The sequence below is a fragment of the Eulemur rufifrons genome, chromosome 16 (assembly GCF_041146395.1).
Source record: "Eulemur rufifrons isolate Redbay chromosome 16, OSU_ERuf_1, whole genome shotgun sequence".
NCBI lineage: Eukaryota > Metazoa > Chordata > Mammalia > Primates > Lemuridae > Eulemur > Eulemur rufifrons.
In genome coordinates, this window is record NC_090998.1 from 77,152,271 (window position 1) to 77,175,873 (window position 23,603).

General features: G+C 35.6%; 2 protein-coding genes across 7 annotated transcripts in view; one reads left to right on the forward strand and one right to left on the reverse strand.

Annotated features, from left to right (window-relative positions):
* ANKS1B (ankyrin repeat and sterile alpha motif domain containing 1B) overlaps positions 1 to 23,603 on the reverse strand; it is a 967,677-nt gene that overhangs the window by 702,076 nt on the left and 241,998 nt on the right. For all 6 annotated transcript variants that reach the window (XM_069490549.1, XM_069490547.1, XM_069490546.1 and 3 more), the window contains exon 9: positions 16,047 to 16,190. In XM_069490549.1, coding sequence (XP_069346650.1) covers positions 16,047 to 16,190 — 144 coding nt within the window. The remainder of the gene's footprint in view (positions 1 to 16,046; positions 16,191 to 23,603) is intronic.
* On the forward strand, positions 9,428 to 11,127 carry GARIN6 (golgi associated RAB2 interactor family member 6). The gene is made up of 3 exons (XM_069490363.1): positions 9,428 to 10,045; positions 10,545 to 10,635; positions 10,892 to 11,127. The coding sequence occupies exons 1-3, from the start codon at positions 9,428 to 9,430 to the stop codon at positions 11,125 to 11,127; spliced, it is 945 nt and encodes a 314-aa protein (XP_069346464.1).

The window sequence follows — 23,603 nt, forward strand, 5'->3', positions numbered from 1 at the left end:
TAGGTTTAAAACCAACTGTGTTCCATCTGAAAAGTTAAAACATTATTCTCTGTTTCGCATAAGTAAAAAGGTTGTCTACTTTCTATTTCTCTAGCCATCTTGATCAAGCAGCATGGGTAGCAAAGCAGATAGGAGAAAGAGATACCTCGGGATCCAGCTCACCTAATGAAGGAGGTACAAAAGAAAGGAAAGCAGAGAGGTCTTCTAGGGATGGTTTACCAAGCCCTGTCTAGTGACAGCCCAGAACCAACGCAAATGTCCTTAGGATGTGTCCTCTGGCAAGTGTCTGTGGCACAGCATGGCATCCTTAAACTGAAGGGAACCTCTCTGCAGCATCACCACCTGTCTTTCCTAAGTCGAATTAGCCACTTCCACCTCACTGAAGCTAATCTTCAAATTAATTCTCTATTTTTGAGTTAAACAAAGGCATTCTTGGTAGAGGATTTCCACTTTCTTTACACTCATAGATAACTATTCCTGTACAGATGCTTCAACGATTCTTTTGAAAATTGATTTTTCTTTTACATGTAGCATATTTATGAGCTCTCTCCTATTGGATCTCTCTACTGTATAGGTTTATACTGAAACTTGTCCTGCAGTGACCCTCTTTATGGTTTTCAGTAATATTTCATTTGTTTCTCGTTATTTATCTTCCCATCTCAAATCAGCTGTAATATTCCCAGACTTTTCATAATTCAAAGAGAATGAAAATAATTCCTTTTGATTTTCAGAATTAATTCTTTCACAGGAAAAATAATGTTGCTTTAGTTTAAGGATGCTTCTTCAGTCTACTATGAAATGAAACTCAAGGACTCTCAAACATCTTCAATGAACGGGGAGAACTCTTATCTATACTCGTACTCCACCTTGAAAATTGCTTTGTGAGCAATGTTTCCATCCCTTAGTGATATATTGTCTCATAAAATAATGTTCATAAAAACAATGGGGAAATATGGAAAATGTTTGTTAAACAAAATAAAAATGTTTGTTAAATAAATAAGAAAATAATTCCAAAGCATATACACAGCATAATGGCAACTATGTAGGTGGGTAGATAGATAGAGACACACACATATACACTCTTGCATAGGAAAAAATCAAGAACAAGTTAATCAACATTTTCTTGTTTGGATAATATGACTATTCTTTTTCTCCTTATACTTTTCTTCATTTTTCCACTATTTTGAATGAGCATATACTTTCAATCATAAAAAAAATGAACATTTACTTTGTAGTTACAAACCAGGCAACAAAATATCAATTTCTTCCAAAGTACTGAGATTTCTCTGAATCTAGCCCTGTAGCCCCAAACCTTCCTGACACTCTGCTTGAGTGGTTTTTCTTTACAAATATATATTAATACAGATGCATTCTTAATATAATTAGGTAAGCCCATATGGAGTGATATTTTAAATATAAATTAAGTCATATCAACTCTTGCTTAAAATCCTCCGATGACTTCTCATTTGAATTAGAATACGTCAAAATTCTTTACCCAGATCCACAAAGCCTGATAAAATTTGGCCTCTAACTAGTTCTTTGACTTTAACCTCTGACACTTCCCCTAAGTCATTCAGGGGCAGCTCCTCTGGGTTCATTTGTGCTTTAATCTGCCTAATACAGAGATCTGCACATGGCTGGCCCCTTCCTGTCATTAGGTACCAACTCAAACATCACCTTTCCGGTCCCGGGAGGCCTCCTTTGACTACACAGTCTAATCTGCCAGCTATTTCTTGACCTCATCACTCATTTCCATCACCTTTAAAAACTTCTGTACATAGCATTTATTATGATCAAGACTTCTTGTTAACTTCTTTGCTAGCTATTGTTTGTCTCCCCTATTAGAATGCAAAATTTTCACCATTGTATATCCTCCTACTTAAAACAGCATCTGATACGTAGCAAGAAAATAATAAATATGTATTGAAGGAATGACAACTGAATAAAAGGAGTGATACTAATAGTAGCTGTCTATGGTGCAAATTTTAGTTTTAGGACTTTTTCTTTTTTCTTTTTTTAGAGACAGGGTCTCACTCTGTTGCCCAGGCTGGAGTATAGTGGCTTGATCATTCACAGCTCACTGCAACCTCAAACTCCTGGGCTCAAGCTATCCTCCTGCCTCAGCCTCCCAACTGTCTTCTCAAACAAACACAAAAGCAAAGCCTTCTGGTTTCTGATCTTACCAGTTTCACCATTTATAAGGCACCTAATGTAAATTAATATATGCTAGTAAAAACAAATACTGCTGGGAAAAGCCAAGAAGTGAAGAGAATGTTCACAGGAGAGATGAGAATATAGAGGTTTTGCTTATCACAGACAACAGGAATAAGAAAATCAATGGGAATTGAGTCCAATGAGAGCAATAGAAGGGTGACGCTAGCAGATGACCTGAGAGAATTGGCTTCTAGCAGGGGCTGAGGCATGACAGGATTAGTCCAGAAAGTCTCCTTGTAGAAAGTGGACACTTGGCTCTATGCTCTGCTCTGCCATATGTCAGGCAGCTTCTTATTCGTATAGCCCCCAGAGGAATGGCTGAAATTAGGGCATTTCTGATCATCAATTCAAGGATATCCATATTCCTTCTGTAAGGTCTATTGTACTTATATTGGCTATATGATAATCTGTTTAGTTCTATATCAAAATGAAATGCTCTGACCTAACAAAAACAGGTTACATTAAGAACTAAGATATGTATATTTTGGTTTCTGGGCTAAATATACATTGCTAAAGTACAAAACAATTTAAGGCTAAATTAAAAACTTAATTATCATATAATAATCAGACCCCAAAATAATACTTTTTCAATGTATTTTAGGTGATCAGTTGCCCACCTATTGCAATGAAAAATGGCACATCCAAGGTGTATAACATTTTGTAATTTCTTCTCCACATTCAGGTGACAATGACAAATTGCTCAGGTTCCCTCCTTGTATTCCCATCATCATTACATGTTTGAAAAATCAATATATCCCTTGCAGCCAAGGATTACAAATGCAGCCCACATTCTTTCTTTTCCTTTTCTTTTTTCCCTCTCCATCTATCCTACCAGTTCTTCTCACTGTTGCCTACCTGTTCTTTCCTCTCTATCTTTACCTGTTCTCTCCTTAAAACTGTATCCTACCCCGTTCATGGCCACCCCCAATCCCTCACCTCACACTCATCAAGAAGCAATTTTTTACCCACTTTTCTAGTAGATTAAGCTTCTAGCTACGAAGAGGCTTCAGGGGCTGATTGATACACACTAGGATGAATGAAAAACCATTCTTGGAAGCTGGGGCTTGAAGGTAAGGAGCAGGATAACAGGGGAAGAGGCATTTGGGACAGAAGGGAAGATGAGGACAGGGCCTGAGCAGCACTGGATTGCAGAGTCACACTGAAGGGTCACAGTGCGTTATCCTCCCTAGGCACGTAAACATGCCAGATATAAAGGAAAGAACAAAGCTGGTTATGTATTTCATTTTTATGATTCTTTCTCCCTTCCAGTATAAAATATGTACTGGTCACCAATAGTGTATAATAAAATAATAGACACCATTTTACCTTTCTGCAACAAGTTCCCTTATAATCCCTGTTAATTTTACCTATTTTCAGAAGGCTAGAGCCTGATAAATAGAATAAAATCTCAGTTTGGCCACAGAATCAAAACAAGAAGTAGGACTCCTTGGAGTTTATTCAAATTAAATACAGCTTTATTTTTGCTGCTATGGTGACTGCAAAAATATCATAGATAAAATATTTATTGAAAGATGCAGAAAATAACATAACATTTCATCAATACACATTCAACTGAGATCTTATTTGCCTTTTAACATTTACATGTTAATGGCTTATTAATTAGTCATTTTTAGAACATTTAGGTGATAGTGAGTAAAACAAAAAGTTGAATACATCCTTTAGATATAAGAAAGGTTAATGTTTATTATGTTCTAGGTTTTCTGTTAGGCACTTGACATTTGTCAACTCATTTAATCCTCACAAAACAATGTAGTGTTGGAATTATCCTCATTTTACAGATGGGGAAACTGAGGTTGATTCAGAGAAATTGAGCATATTGCTAGTAAGTGATAAAGTCAGAATTAGAACCCAGATTGCCAAAGACCCAGATTTACCAAAACTCAAAGGTGCCTTTTACGCTATTTCCGCTTATCTCCCTACAATGGCACCGAAGAAAACCAGAATTCAACAAACGTAGCCTGAGGGCCTACTGCATGCAATACACACAGCAGAGTATGCACTGTCACGCACACTTGTCAGACTGTCTCACTCTGTTGCCCTGGGTAGTGTGCAGTGGTGTCATTGTAGCTCACAGCAACCTCAGACTCCTGGGCTCAAGCGATCCTCCTGCCTCAGCCTCCTGAGTAGCTGGGACTATAGGTGCACACCATGATGGCCGGCTAATTTTTTCTATTTTTAGTAGAGATGGGGTCTCATTCTTGCTCAGGCTGGCCTCAAACTTCTGAACTCAAGTGATCCTCCCACCTTCGCTTCCCAGAGTGCTAGAATTACAGGTGTGAGCCACTGCACCAGGCCTGTTTGATACTATTTTAAGTACTTAATATAAACAGTATATGCCATTTATTCTTCCCTACACTGCTAGGATGTAAGTACTATTATCCTCATTTACAAATGATAAAATTAAGATTAAAAGTGATTAATTTCTGAGGTCCTGAAGCTTATATTTGTTAAAGCTGGTCCTTTACAGAACATGTTTTTATTCCTGGAGGTCTTAAAAAGGTATAGTGGCGTATAGTTAAAAAGAGAGCAAAAAAATATCTACCATCTGTTGAGAGCCTACTATGGGACTGGCATTATTCTATGTGCTTTAAACACATTCTCTAAGTTTCAGATCAACCCTTCAAGGTAGAAATAAGTTCCCTCTTTCAGAGATGATGAAAAAGTAATAGATTATGTGACTGACGAAAGGTACATAGTGAGTTGCAAAACTAATGTTAAAACTTAGATCTACCTCACTTGTTCTATTGTACCATGCTATTTCTATTTTTTAAAATTCCTAGTTGAAGAGGGAGGAAGCAAGATGGCTGACTAGATATACCACTGGCTGGAAAGTCCCAGAGGGAAGGAAGGGTTTCAGATAAAGGAGTAGGGGAAAAAGGCACAGCTCAGGTGTAATTCAGATGAAGTGCTGGAGCCTGCCAGGGACTTCACAGGGGGAAACTGAGAAGCAGAACAGGAAGAGGAAAGAGAAAAAAAGATATTGATGAGGATCAAACGCAGAGACTCTCGGAGCCCAGTGAGGGGGTAGCTGGCGGTTCCATTTCTCCTTCCCACACACTTTCAGTAATTAGTGGGCCACCAAGTTGCTTGGAAGCTTTTTCTGGATAATCTCAACTCTGAATAATGCTGAGATGGCAAAGAAGGTCTATGAATCACATGCCTAGTCTCTTCAATGGGCTCTCTCTGTGTCTCAATAATCTAATTTTTGATCCTGCTGGGGCACAGGAAAAATGTTATCTAGCCATGCCTTTGGCTTTTTCTCCACAACATAATTCTTGAGACACAGACTACTTCTTGACAGTGAATCTACAAATTTTAGAATCTTTTGCAATCTGAATAGGTTAAGAATGTCCCAATCATCAAGTCCTGATTTCTTTTAGTTTAAATTTTCTTCCCTCAATTTATCTCTTTCCTCTCACATTTCACTATAGACAGCAAGAAGAAATCAGGCCCATTCAAACATTTTGTTTAGAAATCTACTCAGCTAAATAACCAAGTTCATCACTTATTAGTTCTGTTTTCTACATAACTGTAGAACACAATTCTGCTAGACTATCTGCTACTATGTAACAAGTATTTCCTTTTCCTCCATTTTTCAGTAACTTGTTTCTCATTTACTTCTGAGTCCTTACCAGAAGCACCTTTAATATTCATATATTTACCAACATTCTATAATGATTTAGGTAGTCTCTAAGATAATACAAGTTTTTTCTATTATTCTCCTAACTTTCTTCTCACCTCTCACCAGTAGTACCTTTAACATCCATGTTTATACAAACATCCCGTTTATGACACTTTAGGTGTTCTTTAATACAATATAGGTTTTCTCTATCATACCACTTCTTTCTGAGCCCTCATCACCAGAACCTTTAACATCCATATTTTTGTTCAAGGCAATCTGAACATTTTCTCTCATGCTCCTCAAAATTCTTCCAGCTTTTACTCAATGCCCAATTCCAAAGCCATTTCTATATTTTTATGTATTTGTTACAGCAGGACCCCACTTCCAGGCACCCAAATCTGTAATAGCTTCCTAGGACTGCCATTACAAATTACCACAGACTTAGTCACTTATAAAACACAAATTTATTCTCTTACAGTTCTCAAGGTCAAAAGTCCAAAATGATTCTCATGGGCTAAAGTCAAGGTGTTAGCAGGGCTGTTTCCTTCTGGGGACTCCAGGAGAGAATCCATTTCCTGCTTTTCCCAGCTTCTAGAGGCCACCTGCACTCCTTGGTTCATGGCTTCATCACTCTGACCTCTGCTGCCACCATCACATATACCTTCTCTGACTCTGACCTTCCTGCTTTTCTCTCATAAAAACCATTCTGATTAAATTGGGCCCACTGCGCAATCTAGACAACATCCCCAACTCGAGATCCTTAATTTAATCACATCTACAAACTCCTTTTGCCACATAAGGTAATATATTCACAGGTCACAAAGATTAGAATGTGAATATATTTTGGGGGAATTAATCTGTATACCATGACCATCTTCATTATTAACTGAATTCTGTTTAAACGGTTTAACCATATTTTCAATCACATAGTTTTAAACACTGCCCCCACTGATTGTTCATCTGACTAAACTAACATTTTGTCATTTCCACATTTCAAATATTGCTTCTTTTAAAAGTCTCAGGAAGGAAAAATTCAGCAACAGGATAAGATTATACATTGAATTACATAATTCCCAGAACTGTTATTATTTGAATGATACTTTGATTCATTATTATTGTTTGGAGTATTTCCAAAGTATGTAGCAATTTTATTATAGGGGGCAAAAAGCTAAAGCCCTATCACACTATCATAATTATTCTGAAGTTGAAGGATATCTAAGGGATCATCTCAATTTCAAAGATGAGAAAAATAAGGCCCAGAAAAGCTAAATGATTAACTCAGTGACACAAACTCCAATATAAAGGAAGGAGAGCATAAATTTATTTTAAGAATATCTAATGACTAATTATATGGAAATCTGCTTTAAGAGCAAGCATATGGAAAACTGCTACATTTACATAAAAGGAATTTCTTAATCTCAGGTTTAGGTAGATTTTTATTTAGCCATCTGAACTTCTCAAGTATTATGGCAAATGCTAATAAAGTAGTTTTCTCTAAAGCTAGAGGAATTTCAGATAAACCTCATCAAATTCATGAGAATAGAGACATATTTGCCAGAATGCTACACACAAGGGTTATCAGGCCAAATAAAAGAGGTTCTATTGTTGCTGGTCTACTGACTGGTTTGGAAAATCTGAAAGTCTATAGGCTCTACAGGTAAGACAGTTTCTGGTTTCCCTGGAGACCAGTGCTCTAATGTAACCTAAGATAGTATCTTGTCATATGTGTGCATGGTATAAAAGTGCTTTCATGACAGTTGGCATATCTGTGAAATTTTTAAAAGCATCTAAATTAAATTGTGTCCAATGCTACCTATCCAGTTATTCTTTTCAGGAAAAAACAAAACAAAACACTAGAATCATTTGGATATTTTTTAAATGTTAGTTTACTAAATGCATGTTAGGCTTGTTGATTTTTGCCAATTGCAAGATAAGTAACATAGACCTGAAGTGGAAATTAAGATATAAGGATTCTGGAAAGGCTTGTAAGAAGTTCTACTGATAAGTGAATAGGCAACTCAATAAATAAAAGAAAAATACTCAAATTATCAGAAATAACCAGACATTTCAATATGAAGGGAAGAAATTATGTTTGCATTGACCTATAAAAGACTCAATAACCATAGATGCATATATATGTATGTGTGCATATTTATATGTGGTACCATAAAATTGTCATGTCCATAAAGATATTATAATCTTATTAAATTGATAATGTTTATAATAGCTGGAAAAATTCCTCAGGGTTTTTCCCCCCAATACAATTTTGTAGGTAAAGAATATAGTATAAATGTAATGTTTAAGGCTCTTTCCACTCTATAGCCAGAGAGCAATTTGAGGCTGAGTCAAAACATAAAATTTATTGTGGCTATAAAAAAAAGAAAAAAAAATATTGCTAATAAAAACAGCTTTATTTTCCCTGGTAACAGAAATAATTTTCCTAATAGAATAGAAAGCAAAAAGTAGAAAATAAAAATTATATAGTTCAGAGATAAACATTTTAAACATTCCACTGAACATAATTCCATACCCAAACACACACACACACACACACACACACACACTCTCTTACATAAATTGAATCACACATTACTAGTTTGAAATGTTTGTTTTGCTCTTTTTCTTTAAGGGGGAAAGAAAAAGGTCAAGGATATCTTTTCATGTCAATAAATAGGGAAATACATGAGCATTTCTATCGAATCCTCCATAATTTATTTAACTGGTCCCCTATGGTAAGATATTAATCTTGTTTATGATCTTTTATGCTACAATAAACATTGGTAAACATCCTGTACTAACCAGTTTACCAACTTGTCCAATTCTCTCTTTGAGGTCCATGTCTACAATTAGAAGTGCTGGATACAAGGGTATGTAGGGAATGTATAATTTAAACTTTCATACACCTAACAGAAAGTTTGCAAACCAATTTCGAAAGCAGTTTGCCAGAATGCGTTAAGATCCCTAGATGTGGGATCGAAGTGGTCTGCTGAGCTGTGGGGGGTCCGGGGTGAGGGGTGAGGAGTAGGGTGGAGAGGACAGTGCCCTTGCCCCGAGGGAGGGGCTGTTGGGTGACAGAGACAAAGGGGTGTGTGCGGTGGGGTCAGGTCACAATGGGCAGAAGAGGATAAAAGGGGTCCCGCGGGGTGGTTTAGGCGGAGGTAGACGCTTAGGTTTCGGCTTGGGAAGAAGAGCAGTGGGATTACGATTGGCAGTTGAGGTTATGGAATCGAAGGGCAGAGGCTGTTGTGAGCTCGTCATCAGGCTAAAGCGAAGGTCCCTCCTGAGTGAGCATCTACACCTGGGCGCCCTGACATCGACCGGTGCCCGGTTCATCTGCGCCCCCTATGGCTTCATGCTCTAGGCAGGGCATGGTCTGGCTCCAGGGACCCGACTGTCTCTGGCACTGAGCAGTTGATAATCAACGCCCCACCCAGTCAGTCCTCAGTCACTCAAGGACAGAAAAGCTTGCCGAACACGACTACTTGCCCACCTGCCAGAGAAGCCAGGGAAACAGGACACCCTACAAGGTGTGTTAAGGGAGGTGTGGAACTGTCTTGATAACAGATAGCCATGAACGACCAGTTTATGTTACCGTACTACACCGCCCAAAGCAGCCCTGCAATGGGCATGTTTAACACCCCCATGGGGAAACTGCAGCAACAACTGTACAAAGGGGAGTATGCTATATTCAAGTATGCACCTATGTTTGAGAGTGACTTTATCCAGATCAGCAAAAGAGGGGAAGTGATCGATGTGCACAATCGTGCCGGAATGGTGACAGTGGGCATCGTCCGCACCAGCCCCTGCCTCACACTACCTGATATCATGCTGCTGGCCCAACCAGCTGCTGCCAGTGATGACAGCAGTGCCAGATGTGGCCCTGCCACCCAGGAAAGAGGTAGTAAGCCTACACAGATCTTAGAGCTGACCAGGCTGTTTCCCTTGAAGTGCGTAAAGATAACCATTCATAACAGTATAAAACAACAGCTTCGCCTGAAGCTTATCACTGGCCGCTCTTTCTACCTTCAGCTGTGTTGCCCTTCAGACACAAGAGATCTTTTTGTTCACTGGGAAAACCTTATTTACATCCTGAGACCACCAATGGAGGCTTACAGCAGTACCCAGGCCATGCTAGCTGGGAACATGTTGGGCTCACCTGTGTTTGAGGAAGAGCACCGGAGCCCAGTGGTAAGTCTTTGCAGAGACTAGAAGGTGGGGCCAGGATGCTCTGGGGAGAGCAGGTAAAGGTCCTGCAGAGCATCTGCAGGTGCTGAGGCTTACCTGCAAAATGCATTGCATTTGGAAGTGTTCAAGACCAAATGAGCTTCCATTTGGGAGCTGCAGCACATTGCAGAGGTTCCTAAGGCTTCTCCAAAGTGTTCCCTAAATCTGATTTCAGAGTCCTTAGCTGTCATCAACTCTTAATTTCATATCCAATGTTGTAATGCTGTCTGTAATGCACCCTGACCATCCAGTCTATTCTTGAACACATACTGCTTCAATCTAGGCAGGTTGATATGTTGTGGGACATAATGTCTCCCTGTGACTGCTGCTCATATACATTAGTGGCAATGCAGCACGCTTGTGTACATGTGCAACAATGTCCTCTTATTGTTTAGCTATAGGAAGAGAAGGGAGACTTTGCTGGTCTAACTTTCTTTACTTCATTTATTTGTTCTCCCCCAAGGCATATGCCATGAAGCTCTGTGGCAGGAAAGATCAAGTCAGCATCACGAGACTTCACCTGAACACCGAAGTGTTTGGGCCTACCTATTTTGGTTATGGAAGGAAGTCATGATTCCGGCATGCTTCCCACATATACTACATTTATGAGTTCATGCACTACTACAGTCACATAATCAATAAAGGGGCAGTGGTGGCAGCAGAAGTAGTGGTGACAACAAGCACTACTGCAGGCGCCATGGGTGTGGCTGCAACCAAGTCCACAGACTCATGAGAGAAATAAGGCCCAGGAGGAGGCATAGCCTGCATGGCCAAAGTGGTTGCTTCCAGTATATCTTAATATTGTTCTAGTGAGGGCTGTGAGCACATTCTTGCCCTCAAAGGGTACTTGGAGCACATCAGCAAGAGCTGCTGTCCCAGGGGACAGCATGAGTGTGGTGATTGCAGGAGCAGAGAGACTACTAGCAAGGCCACTGCAAAAACAGCTGAAGAGTCAGTATCATGACCTCCTCATCTCAACCTTGCAGAATGAAAGCTACATGAGTGAACAAGATGGAAGCCAGAAGGTCTCCACGCAGCAGGATTGACTCTCTAGAAAATATCCTCAAAGCCCTGTACTACACATGGTGCAGAGGTGCACAACTCATCTAAGACCATGGAGGAGGGTAGTATCATTCAGCTTAATGCAATCCATCAATTCAAATTCTCTGCTCTAGTAACATATGCTCTATTAACAGAAAGGGTAGCAATAAAACTAATGGCAATTTATGATCAGGCTCTCAAACATCTTTAACTTTCCCTTAACTTGATATTTGCGATTAAATGAATAGATGACAAAATAAAATGTTGGAGATTACTCTCAAAGATATGATCCTACATTAGAGCCAAAGAGAATTCTTCTAAAACTTCCAAATATATAACTAAGGACAAAAGCAACAAATACTAAGTAAGAAAATGTAAATGAAGGCAGGAAAGCAGCATGATATTATAGTTTTTAAAAATCCAGGTTTTAATCATAGCATTGCCACATATTAACTGTGATGTTGAGTAGATAACCTGTTTCCCCCTTTAAATGGTTATCTTGAGAATTAGAGATTATATGTGTGAAGTATCTGGCACATAGTAGGTACTGTGTAAATGATAGTGTTGAGAAATGAATTTGAGTTTAATCATACTTTCTGGAAAGGTCTGTTCATTCTTGATTTCCCTTCTAATGCTTTGCCCAACTTAAATCTTAATTAACTGCTTTGAAATTATTCCATAAAAGCTCTATTTACAGGAAATCTTCTTAGTATTTTCCAAGAATTTTAATCCCCTGATGTTATTTAGAATTCTAAATTTTCATGAATTTGAAAGGAATTGCTTCTTATAGAAACTTCAATCTAGTCACAATGGAAGGATAAAATGCCATATAATATATTCATAAGCATAAATTCAAAGTACCCATCTTTTAGCCTGTTCATTCCAATTTTAGTATTCTTAGAGGCAGAAAAAAAAACCTAAAACCTTAATATAGGATGAATTCAAAATCTAGATAAAAACTGGAAATTAGATAATTTTAGAATTGTAAGATCCATAGGATTAGTCAAGTTTCTAATTTTGCAAGTAAAAAATCTGTTTGAGTCCAAAAGTAATATATCATGTAGTTTTATAACCCAGAACCATAATGTATAGGCTACCTGGCCCCTAATTGAGTCTGTATTCTTTCCATAATACTCATGTTTCTGAAGCTTAGCACTGTGCTTTGAATATAAAAAATACTTGATGCACGTTTGATGGATCCAATTAAATTAAGGGTTACTAAGGGTTATAAATGTGAAATATAATTTATTCCAATCCGACAAATCTAGGTACATAAAAATTTACATAGCACTATGCTAATTGCTCTGATCCCAAAGACTCTTGTAAAGACTGTAAGGAAACGGTTTTTTCATCAGACCCGCACAGTGCTTATGGCTTAGTGATTTTTAATGGCCTCCAAAAAGGCTTCAGACATGAAAAATGACTTCAAAAAGTGAAAAACATTTTGTAGGCTGGATGTTCTAGCTTTACAAATTCCAAGGTTATTTTACTGAGAAATCACATCTAATCATAAAATAAAATTACTTTGGGGCAAATAATTTCAAACAAAAAACTTTTTTAAAAAACACCCTTCATATCTTTGCAATAAAAATTACTTCATGTGGTATGTAGTTTCATTTTAATACATTTCATATGATGCTGTGGACTCCCTAAGAGGTTTTAAAATGATCATATCGTAAATTCTTTGCAAGTAGGGACCAACTTTATCTTTGTATTCAAGCATGCTTACCACATTGCAGGCCCTTGATAAGCACAGAATGAATGATTATTAAAAGCATTGCACATTTTGTATTTCTTTTCTAAGTCTTCAATATAAATACCATTTGTCTGACTCAGTCTCTTCTTAAATTTTTTATTCCCTTGGTAAATATTGTTTCAATTTGCTTCTGATTGCAAATCCTGATGCTTGTTACCAGCAGATCTCATTACTAGGTCACAGAGTTTTTTTTAAAATTCTAACACAGTACATATCCTGTCACTTCATATCTTTTAATCAAACAATTTAAGAGAGAGATTAAGTAAATTAAGAATAAATAGTAGAAAAAGTTTTAAAAATTGCTATTTGTGAATGGTTGAGAAGGGTTGATTCATATGCCTAGAAAACCTAGGTAATAAACTAAAAAATAAGATGAATTCAGAGATGTCACAAATTGTATATATGTATATATTTATGTATTTTTATTGCAAAACATAAAAATCATTCAAAATACTTTTGTAATATATATGTGTGTGTGTACGTTACATATATACACATAGAAATGCTAAAGGAGAGCCCATAAACAGTAATATTCACAGATACACATACACACACACATTCTTAGGAATTTATAGTGAGAAGAACATTAGTGAAATAATCCTACTGCTGGTTTGTTAGATTAAATCCAGTAAAGAAAAGCATACTGCATCTCAAGTAAATTTATAGATTAAACACAGTAACAACTAAAATCCAATAGTGATACTTTTCAAACTCAACATAGTAATTATAAAATATAGATTTTAAAAATCAAGCAACCAAGTGAGCTAATAGTTTTAATGTAATAATGAATAATATCAACAGTCATGTGGTTAAAAAAAGAAAGAAAGCAGAAATAAACAGGGTTTCAGAAGTAAATCCAAAACAAATGGGATGAAATATAATGAGAGGAATATGAGTTATTGTTCAATGGAAAGTCACAGGAAAACTAGGGATTAACAAGTAAAAACAGCATTGAGCCATATTTTGAATTTATGTTAAAAGGAATTCCAGATGAGATAAATTAAACAAAAAAATAGGACTGAGGAGTCTAATGAATGTGAGAGTTTCAAAACCTACATGACATACTTGCATATTGAGACAAAGAAAAGCTAAAGATTGAAAAACATTTTGTGGTAAATGTAACCAAAATATCTGAGTAACCTAACATATTTATCGACACAATTCCAATCTTCAAAGAAAAATAGCCAAAGGAAAAAATCTAATATTAAAAAATTGTATTGTGAGGGTACATCCTCATTCTTTCAAAAGCACATTTTGGCTTGTGATTATCTTTCAATGTTTTCTTAACAGCAATTTTTGTGAAACCATAGGTAATTCAAAAATTTGTGTTATTTTTGAATATGAGTTCCATCGTGGAATCAGTGCTGCACAGACAGCTTGAAATATCAATGAAGTTTTGGGGAAGGGTGTGGCTAACAAACATATCATACATCCTATCCAGAAACCCCAGGATTTGTTGATAAAGTACAGTTTTAAATACTTCCTTAATGATGCAAACGTTTATTACCTTGATTTTGGTGATGGCAGCACAAGTGTATACATATGTGCAAATTCACTAAATTGTTTAATTATGTTCAGTTTTATGATTACCAATTATACCTCAATAAAGTTGAAAAAAATTAAAAGAGTAAGAAATAAAAAATTATAAACCCAAAACAAGTTACTACCAAGCCTAATAATAAAATTAAATTAAAAAAATAAACATTAGTAAGGTGGTGGAAAATCAATAATCATTTAATAGATGGCTTTTTGATTAGAACAATCTGGCTATTACAGTAAGAGCCCTGATTATTTTGTTTCAAAAATTCTGCTTTTTAAGATATTACATAAAGTAATGATTTAAAAATGTATTTTTATAAAGACATTAATTTTATGAGAGGAGGAAATAGGTTAAAACCTTCAATTACTGATAAACTGTTCAGCAGATGAGGGTATATTAATAAAATAAAACTTGGGCTTATTAATTTCTTTTCCCTTTTACCAATATAGATATGGAATCAAAATCTATTTGTGAAAATATTAATTGATGACATGAAACCTTAGAATATGCACATTTGTTCATTGATTCAGTCAAGTATTAATTAATTCTAACTATTTACCAGGAACTAGGCTGGCATTAAACCATACATGTTAAGCATCAAAAGTTTGAATCTCTACCTTTATGGAACTCACAGTCCAGAATATATTATTGACAACAGTTCTGTAAAGGTTAGGATAAACTGTCTTAAAAGTCCTATGAAGAGATTTTTTAAGTACTATACATTGATTTGAAAATCGTATTTAGCTTTCCACAATAAATTACTATTGGAATTTGAGTGGCTATGATCAAATTATGATACAGCCACGTGAAAAACATGATGGTTTCTTATTTGTTGCAAAACAGAAAAAAAATATTTTTGAGATATAACACTTCTGGACAATTACTGTGAATTTTTTCTATTCTAGACTGTTTTTTCCACCCCTGTTCTACATAGTTAACCTTCTAATAGTATAATCTTTCATATTAAGTTTTTTTTTCATCCTGTGCAGAGATATTTTCATACGGCTTCAAATTCCCTAACTATGGAATATTCTGCTCATTTCTGATACTCCTTTAAGGGCTTATGGTCCATAACACACAACAGGAATTTAAAGGTGATACTACAGAATTAAAGTTGATTTAACGAATAGTGAAATGCTTTTAAACTTATAGTCAATGGTTTAGTGTTCTGGTTTCATTTTTGGATTGTACTCTAAAATCTTCAGTGGTCCACATTCGCATTATTCGACAATGTTCCACTGTGCTGAGAAAAAAAAATCACTGGCTATGTTTTTAAATAATCCTAATATATTTCCTTGTAACTTTATTACTTTTAATCACTTTTTAAAAATAGCATTCTTTAAAATGATATATTTCAGGATCATAAATATTAAAACCTCATAAACAAAACAACTTTTCTGCATCATAACCAACTAAAAAATTAAAATTCCATAAAGTATGTCTTTTTATATGCACATACATGCACAGCAAGTTATAAGTCCATTTTACTTGACACTTTAATTGAAGAAAAATCATAAAGTGAACCAAATACTAATTCGATTTTCGGGGAGGGGTGGAGACTTAATCTTAAAAACACAGGTGACCATTTTTATGTTTCATTGTACCTTAATAAAAGCAAAAACCTTTACCTGTGCAAGCATGGGGAAGCCAAGGTTCCTACATCCATTACAAGGAGTTAATGCTTCCCAGAGTCCTGAGGGTCCACAAGTGTTTTCGTCATCTTCTTCTTCTTCCACTTCTCCTGGTGACAAATTTATGGTAGATGAGGTTCTCTGAAATTAAATTTATATTATACCAATATATTATGTCAATGTTATTTAGATATCTTAACATCAATTAAATTACATAAACTACTTGTGGTGTATCTTAGCAAACAAAAGTCAGTTCACTTCTGGCCATAGTTAATGGTTGTGCCAAGAGACTGAGCCAAAAATGTGCACAATTCAATTTAAGCTAAAAGGGAAAAAACTGGGTGAGAAAGACATAAAAAATAAGATATGCAGGTCATAATGAAGAACAGAACATGATAATGACCCAGGAATATATCTGAATAGCAACAAATGAGAAAAATCTTATGGTTTATCGAGAATTTAGGTATATGTATAAAACTAAGGAAAACTGTAATCAGAGGACTAACATGAAAATACTTTATTGGAACAGGAATTGCTGAAAAACCTATTTCATTCACAATGTCACCAAAAGCAAACTTCATAAAATTTTATATCATACATACAACAGGGATAATACTTTTACAGTTCATAATGGACTTCCATGTTGAGCATGAATATTGTTACCTCCCAAATCCCATGAAAGTGACAGTAAGAGATTTGTAAAAATGTTTAAAATATAAGGACAAGGACGACAGGAGAGATGCTAGCAGATGAGTGGGTAACTTTGAATAATGTATGGGTAAGTATTACCTGGTTTGGCAAACTTGAGAACACTGAAAGCAAAGTGCCTTCGTGGGGGAAGTGGAGGGACTCGCTGTCTGTGAAGGTGTAAGTGGGGCTGAAACAGGAGGCAAACTCAATCTCAGAAGGAATTAGACCCCTAGACTCATCTCCTTTTCACCTTAGCCAGGAAACTAAACCTTCACCACTGGCAAGAAATTAGAGGTTTATTTTCTGAAGAAGTTGAAAGAAACAGATTATGAATTCTAAGAATCCATATAAGCAGAGAAGTGCCTCTCTAAAAACAAGGGAGTTAATATCTATGTAGCAAATAAAGATTCCCAATCCACCCAGTGCCTTCCCATATTCGCCTTAGAGAACATGGCAGGCTTATATCCCCCAGGTGGACAACTAGAATATGCCTCTCTGTAGAAACTGACTTCCCTACCAAAAAGAGATCTATAAATAACTAGGAAAATGGTGGGGTCTATGTCTTAATCCCTACTGTGAAGCCCACCTCTGAACAAGCTCTACTTACATAAACAGTTCCTAATGTTTAGTTAAATAATAACCACATATCTGAGTAAAGCCTCTAACAGAGACTAAAATAAATATTAAAAAAGTTACAAATAGTATTCACAGAGAGGTAGAAGATATTTGCATCCATGAAAACAAGAACAGAATGCTACAAAATAAATAAATACATAAAACCCAATAAGGGTTAGAAAATAAATATGAGTAAATTTCCCAAAGGTAGAACAAAAGATGAAGAGAGGTTAAAAGTTAAGAAAACTAGGGGATCAAACCAAGAGGTCCAACATCTGAACAACAAGAGTTCCAAAAATTAAAAAGAGATTAGAGATGGGAAGATCAAAGAAATAAAGCAAGAAAGTTTGCAGAAACTGAAGAAAAATTCCATATTCTTAGAGCCTGCTGAATGCTCAGCAGACTTAATTTTTTTAAAAAGAGACACGCATGTATAAATAAGAAGAAAGAGAACAAATTTGTCTAAAGGTCTTCAGAATGTAGTGTTCTGTACAACCCTGATAGACCATGATTACTGAAGTTAGTAAAGATATTCTTTACATTGAATTGTGAATAGCACCCTCCCCCAAATTTGCTGCTTTTAAAAAATAGAATATAAGACTTTCTGTTTCCTATTTAAAAGAACTTGTTTTTATGCATTCACATCTTAACTTTCCCTTTATCGAAAATCAGTAACTAAGAAATAATGAAATTAAATATTTTTTCAATCAGTTACCGTCCATAAAATACAACAATAGTAACACCTACGTTATACTGAGAACTTAGTATGTGGCTTGGAATGTCATAGAACTATTATTTCTCATTAATTATTTTAATTCACACCATAGCCCTTTGAGGCTAATATTATTTTTTCCCTCATTGCATAGATGAGGAAACTAAGGTACAAAGAATCGAGAAAAACCCAAGGTCACAGAGATGGTAAGTGGCAGAAAAAAGATTCTAACCCAGGCTACTAAACTGTAGAGCTCACCCCCTGTGACCACTATGTTCCATGACCTCCAATTTGGCACAAGATCTCGTAAAAGACAATATGCTGAAAAACCAAGCTGATGTAATTGCAGTTTAAATAAAAGAGGTATGTTTGGTGAGTATGTTTTTGCTATATAATGGTACTCCTGAGAGCATTTTTCCATCTGTGACAGTCAGTGAAAATTTCTATAATTTGATACATAGCAACCCATACTTTCATAAATACACATTTCTCAAGTCAGTAATAAAAGGTGATTATCATAGAGACTTTTGATCCTATGGATCCTGTGGGTGAAAAAAATCGTGAAATGTCCAAAACCTTAATCTAGCAAGAGAATCTATATATATGTGATGAAACTGTCCACAAGAATAAATAAAATGATCAAAGAGGCATCTTTCACCAACTCATGATCAGCTGACATGACAAGGCACTATAAACCATTATATACTTGGCTAAGAATTGTCAACATTTCATAGATTTATCAGTTCTTTTTTATTTTGTTACTGGTACTTCAATTATTTAATCCAGTCATACGGGGAACTTCTTCCATCTCTTTCTCCTCCTCAAAGAAGTAATTTGTTTATGTCTCTTCCCTGCTCTTAAACCTCCAATTATTTCCCATTGCACAACAAATAATATCCAAATTCCTTAATTTGGCTTCAAGGTTTTATGGTGAAACTATTTTTCAGCCTTTTTTCTGGGAAGGCAGCTATGCTAACCACTATACCACTAACGCATCAGCCCTTTTTCTTATTCCATTATACTCACACCAGATTATAACCAAGCGGAACTACTTCCCTTTGCCTAATCATGCTCCATGTTTGTATCCATGCCTTCCACCTTACTTGTCTGCACAGCATAGTGTAGTGGTTGAGAGTTTAGGCTCTAAAATTAGACAGTCTTGGATTCAAGTTCTAACTGTTCCACTTATTAGCTGTATGATTTTCAGCAGATATGACCACTGTCAGCCTCACTTGCCTTATCTATGCAATGGAAAATAATAGAGTAGAACCTCCTCCACGGTTTTTTCCTGATAATTAAGAGAGGTAATAAATATAAAGTGCCTGACATATAATAAGGTTTCAATAAATATTAACTATCATTTTTAGCTATCATTTTCTTATAATCCCACTGATTCAAAATACAGTTCATATTTCATCCCTTACATAAAATTTTCCAGATTTCACACAAACAGAAATGATGTTATTCTCTTCTGAAAGTCTATAGCTCTTTTGTGAGTGTGTGCATCATGGATTTTCATGCACACCTTGAGATGATAGATGGCATAGTGGCAAAGAGCATTCATTGGCTTTGAAGTCAAATCAACACATACTAAGTCTTAGCTCTGCCACTTCTAAGACGTGTGACTTTAAGCAAATCCCATAATCTTATTAATCACTAGTTTTCTAATCTGCAAAGGCAGGTATAATAATCCATGTTTTAAGGGCTGTGTGTGGATAAAATTAATTGCTTGACAGTGACTGGCACATAAAAATAATCAATAAGTACTGCTATTTTTATTATTATTTTTATCCTGAAAGAGTTTTATAAACACATAGCATGCTCACAAACACACACGCACACACATGCACACACCCAGATGTGTGGCTTATTTACCCTAGTTAAGTAAATTATTTGAAAGAAAATATTGCTGCCTTATTCATATTGGTATCTCTTATAATGTGTTGTGCATAATGAAACAAATATTTATTGAATGAATTATTGAATGAATAAACTTCAAATTATCATTTTCATTCAAATACCTAGAAAACTTTACTAATATTAAAGGGTATACATAATTGTATCACAAATATCATGATTGCTATTTTAGTTTTATTTTATATTAACCATTACCAGTAGCTTTAGCAGAAATTAGGAAATTTATCAGTGGTTTAGCACTGCCCCCTAAAGACAGTACATAAATTGGCTGTGTAAATCCATAATTTTTAACTTTATTTCTTTACAGTTAAAGATGTCTTGAAAGGATTCTATCAAACTAAACATAATCTTCAATTACATATGAGAAGGAAGTCACCTGAACACACTTAAATTCAAAGGGTTTCCTTTATGTCAAATGTCTTTTAAACTGTTTACTGGAGTTCCAAATGTGCTTCCAAAATATATGTGAAAATTCTTTTAAAAAGAACAGGCAGACCTAAACCTATATAGTTTGAGACTATTTGCTTTCTTGGTTATTACATGGTAATAATATAGAAGAAAGATTGGCCCCATTCTATATTGCTACAAATAAAAAAAGTCACAATACATAAATGCCATGGGGAGACAAGTTAGAGCTCAAAGAAAAACACTTTCAAGAATAATTATATCAGCCTAATACTGAAGAGATGTGATTTCCCTGTGAGGTAGTATATGTATGTGTGTGTAATTATAATTATAATATGATAATTATAATATAATTATAATAATTTATAAAATGCTTTTGGATATAAAATAGTCCAATAAAGTACAGTAAGGATTATTTTAAAAGTGAAGAAACTGATGCTCAAGATGTTACTTGATTTGCAAGATCATTCTAAAAATGAGGCCAGATTATAATCCAAGTTCTCAAACTCTAGGTCCAGTTACCTCTCTACCACACCATGAAGCAATCTCCTAATTCCTATTAACAGAACTCTTCAAAGGGTAACAGAAGTTCAAGACTGTCAATACAAAGGGACAGGCAAAAAGGCAGAATCCAGGAAGGATTCAACCATCAGAAATGGAGATCAGAACCAAGGACAATCTGAAATGGGTTAGCAATCTGGACTCCTTCATAGAATAGCCACAGGTCTTTTTGTCTTTGCTTTTCAAAAATGAAATTGCTTTTTTGATTTTGTATGAAATTTGAATTTATGCTTTTTATAAAATAAATCATTCAAAATAAAAATTTATGAATGAGAAAGTAAAGCTTTCCTAACCTCACTCTCACTGTAAACATTCAGCGAATATCCTTCCAGACTTTGTACCCTTGTCTGATGGCTTTCTCAGGGTAAATTCACAAATAATCACTTATATACCAAAGGGTAATTGTATATTCATTTTAAACTTTCTATGTATTGCCAATGTTGTATTTAACCTATTCTCTACATAGTAATCAGAGAAATATTTTTTAATATGAGAATGTAATCATGTTACCTTCTTCCTTAAAAACCTTCAATAGCTTCTCATTGTTCTTCAGATAATATTCAAAATTCTTAACATGATCCAAAAGGCTATACATGATCTGTCTTTACCTGCCTCTCTGGTCTATTCTACCCCTGGCACTCTTCCTTCCCTTTGCTCATAAACCCAATGCACTTGTCTCTTCCCCTTGAATATACCAAACTTATTTTAGCACGTGTGGTTTTCTCTGGCAGAAACTATTAGTTATCTCCCAATATACATTCTCTCCTTTTTTTTCCCTTTGTCTTTAGTTACAGAATACCTGTCCCTCTTCTATAGTAATAGAACCCCAACTTTTAGTCGAACACATGTCTACTTTGAATACATACCACATTTCCCAGCCTCTGTTGCAGCTAGGTATGATCATGTGGTTAAGTTATAACCATGGGATATAAGAAGTGCTCTTAAAGTGAAGAGGCACACCCTTCCTCCTCCTCTTCCTCTTTCTGCTGATTGGAATGCTAATGAAATAGCTGGAGCTGGAGAAGTTATCTTGGGCCATGAGGTATTCTTGGAACTAGAGGACATACACAGTAGAACAACAAAATCCTGGGCTGCTCGTCTGGTGAGCCCTACCAGCCTTGGACTGCCTAATTCTACAGGAATTATCACAATTATAATTTTACAATTACTTGTGTGACTTTGGTTCAGTATCTCCTATCTCTACTCAGTGAAAAGCCGCATGATTGCAGAGATGTCAGCTGGGTTAGCTACCACAAGCCCAGTACTTGGCCTACCACATTAAAGAACTATTCATTACGTATGTGTTGAATGAATGAGTAAATGAATGAAGTAAATGAATTTAGCTTGCCCTAAAAATATGTTTTATTAATGTGAACATTCTCGTTAGTTCTAGGTGGCACCAATTAAACTGTAACCCGGATCTTAGTGTCCTTTGTTCTCTGACTCCACTTGTTCCCACTGTGTTCATCCCATATTCAAACTAATGGAGCCAGCATCTATTTGATTTCATCAAAGAACACATTCGTGCCAACCACTGGTGCACAATTTAGACTTTACCAAAAACTGTATAGCAGAGAAGGAGAGTGGACTTTAAATCACACAACTTAATCCCTCATCCTCCCCATCAATATTTTTCTTATAATAATGGTTGTGTAGAAGGGTGCTTTTTATCTCTCCTTCCACCAAGAAGAATAGAATTCTTGGTGTTTATTTCTTCCCACAGATTATTCTCATTCAGCTCCTCAAATTCCTCTCCTCTTTATTATGCAGAGCAATTTCACTCTAATATACATCTTATCTGCAAATCTGCATAGCCAATCTCATTAAAAAGGAGACTTTACACTAGAGTTATCATATTTTGTCAATTCGAAAGGCAATAACAACTATGTAATAGCTTGATATGTTGTATTGTATTTTTTATAATATTTTAAAATTGGGGATCTAGGAGTCTATTGGGGCACCTAGAGGAATAATGTGTAAAGTGTTAAGCTGATTAAGTTATGCCAAAGCTATGACAGTGCCAATGATCAAATAGATGATAGGTCAGTGATTATATTACTCAAAAAGGAGCAGATTCACTTATCTTAAATTTAGTCTCAAGAAAGAGATCACATGCCACAGTTTAATACTTTAGTGATGCTCAGAACACTTAGTATCAAATGTAGTATTTCCATAAGCTTATTAACATTAAACATCTGTTTAAATTTTTCCGAAAAATCACTCTTCAAGGTGACCCCTATACTATCTTTTTGCCACAACCATTTGCTCCAGGTTAGTGATATACACAAAAGCTGAAACATTTTTCTCAGATTCATTTGGAGTTAGTTATGAATTCTAAACTGCATTTGTATCTGCAAAGAAAGGAAGAATACAAGTCTTTATGCCAAGAAGTACAATGAGTACACTTGCATCTACCTAGCATTCACACACCAAAATGATATTACTGTGTATGGTGATATTTTAAACTTAAGGATTTGTCAGTGTCAATTGTATTTCACATTTATTAAAGAATAGAATTGCTATTAAAGCAATTATTTTAGTTGCAAGGAATATTGAAGGATAAGCTAAGGAGAGCCACTCTCTACATAAGACATTGTAATTCCCCTAAAACGCTCAGTTCTGACACATTTTGTCCCTGCCTGCTGTTTACATAT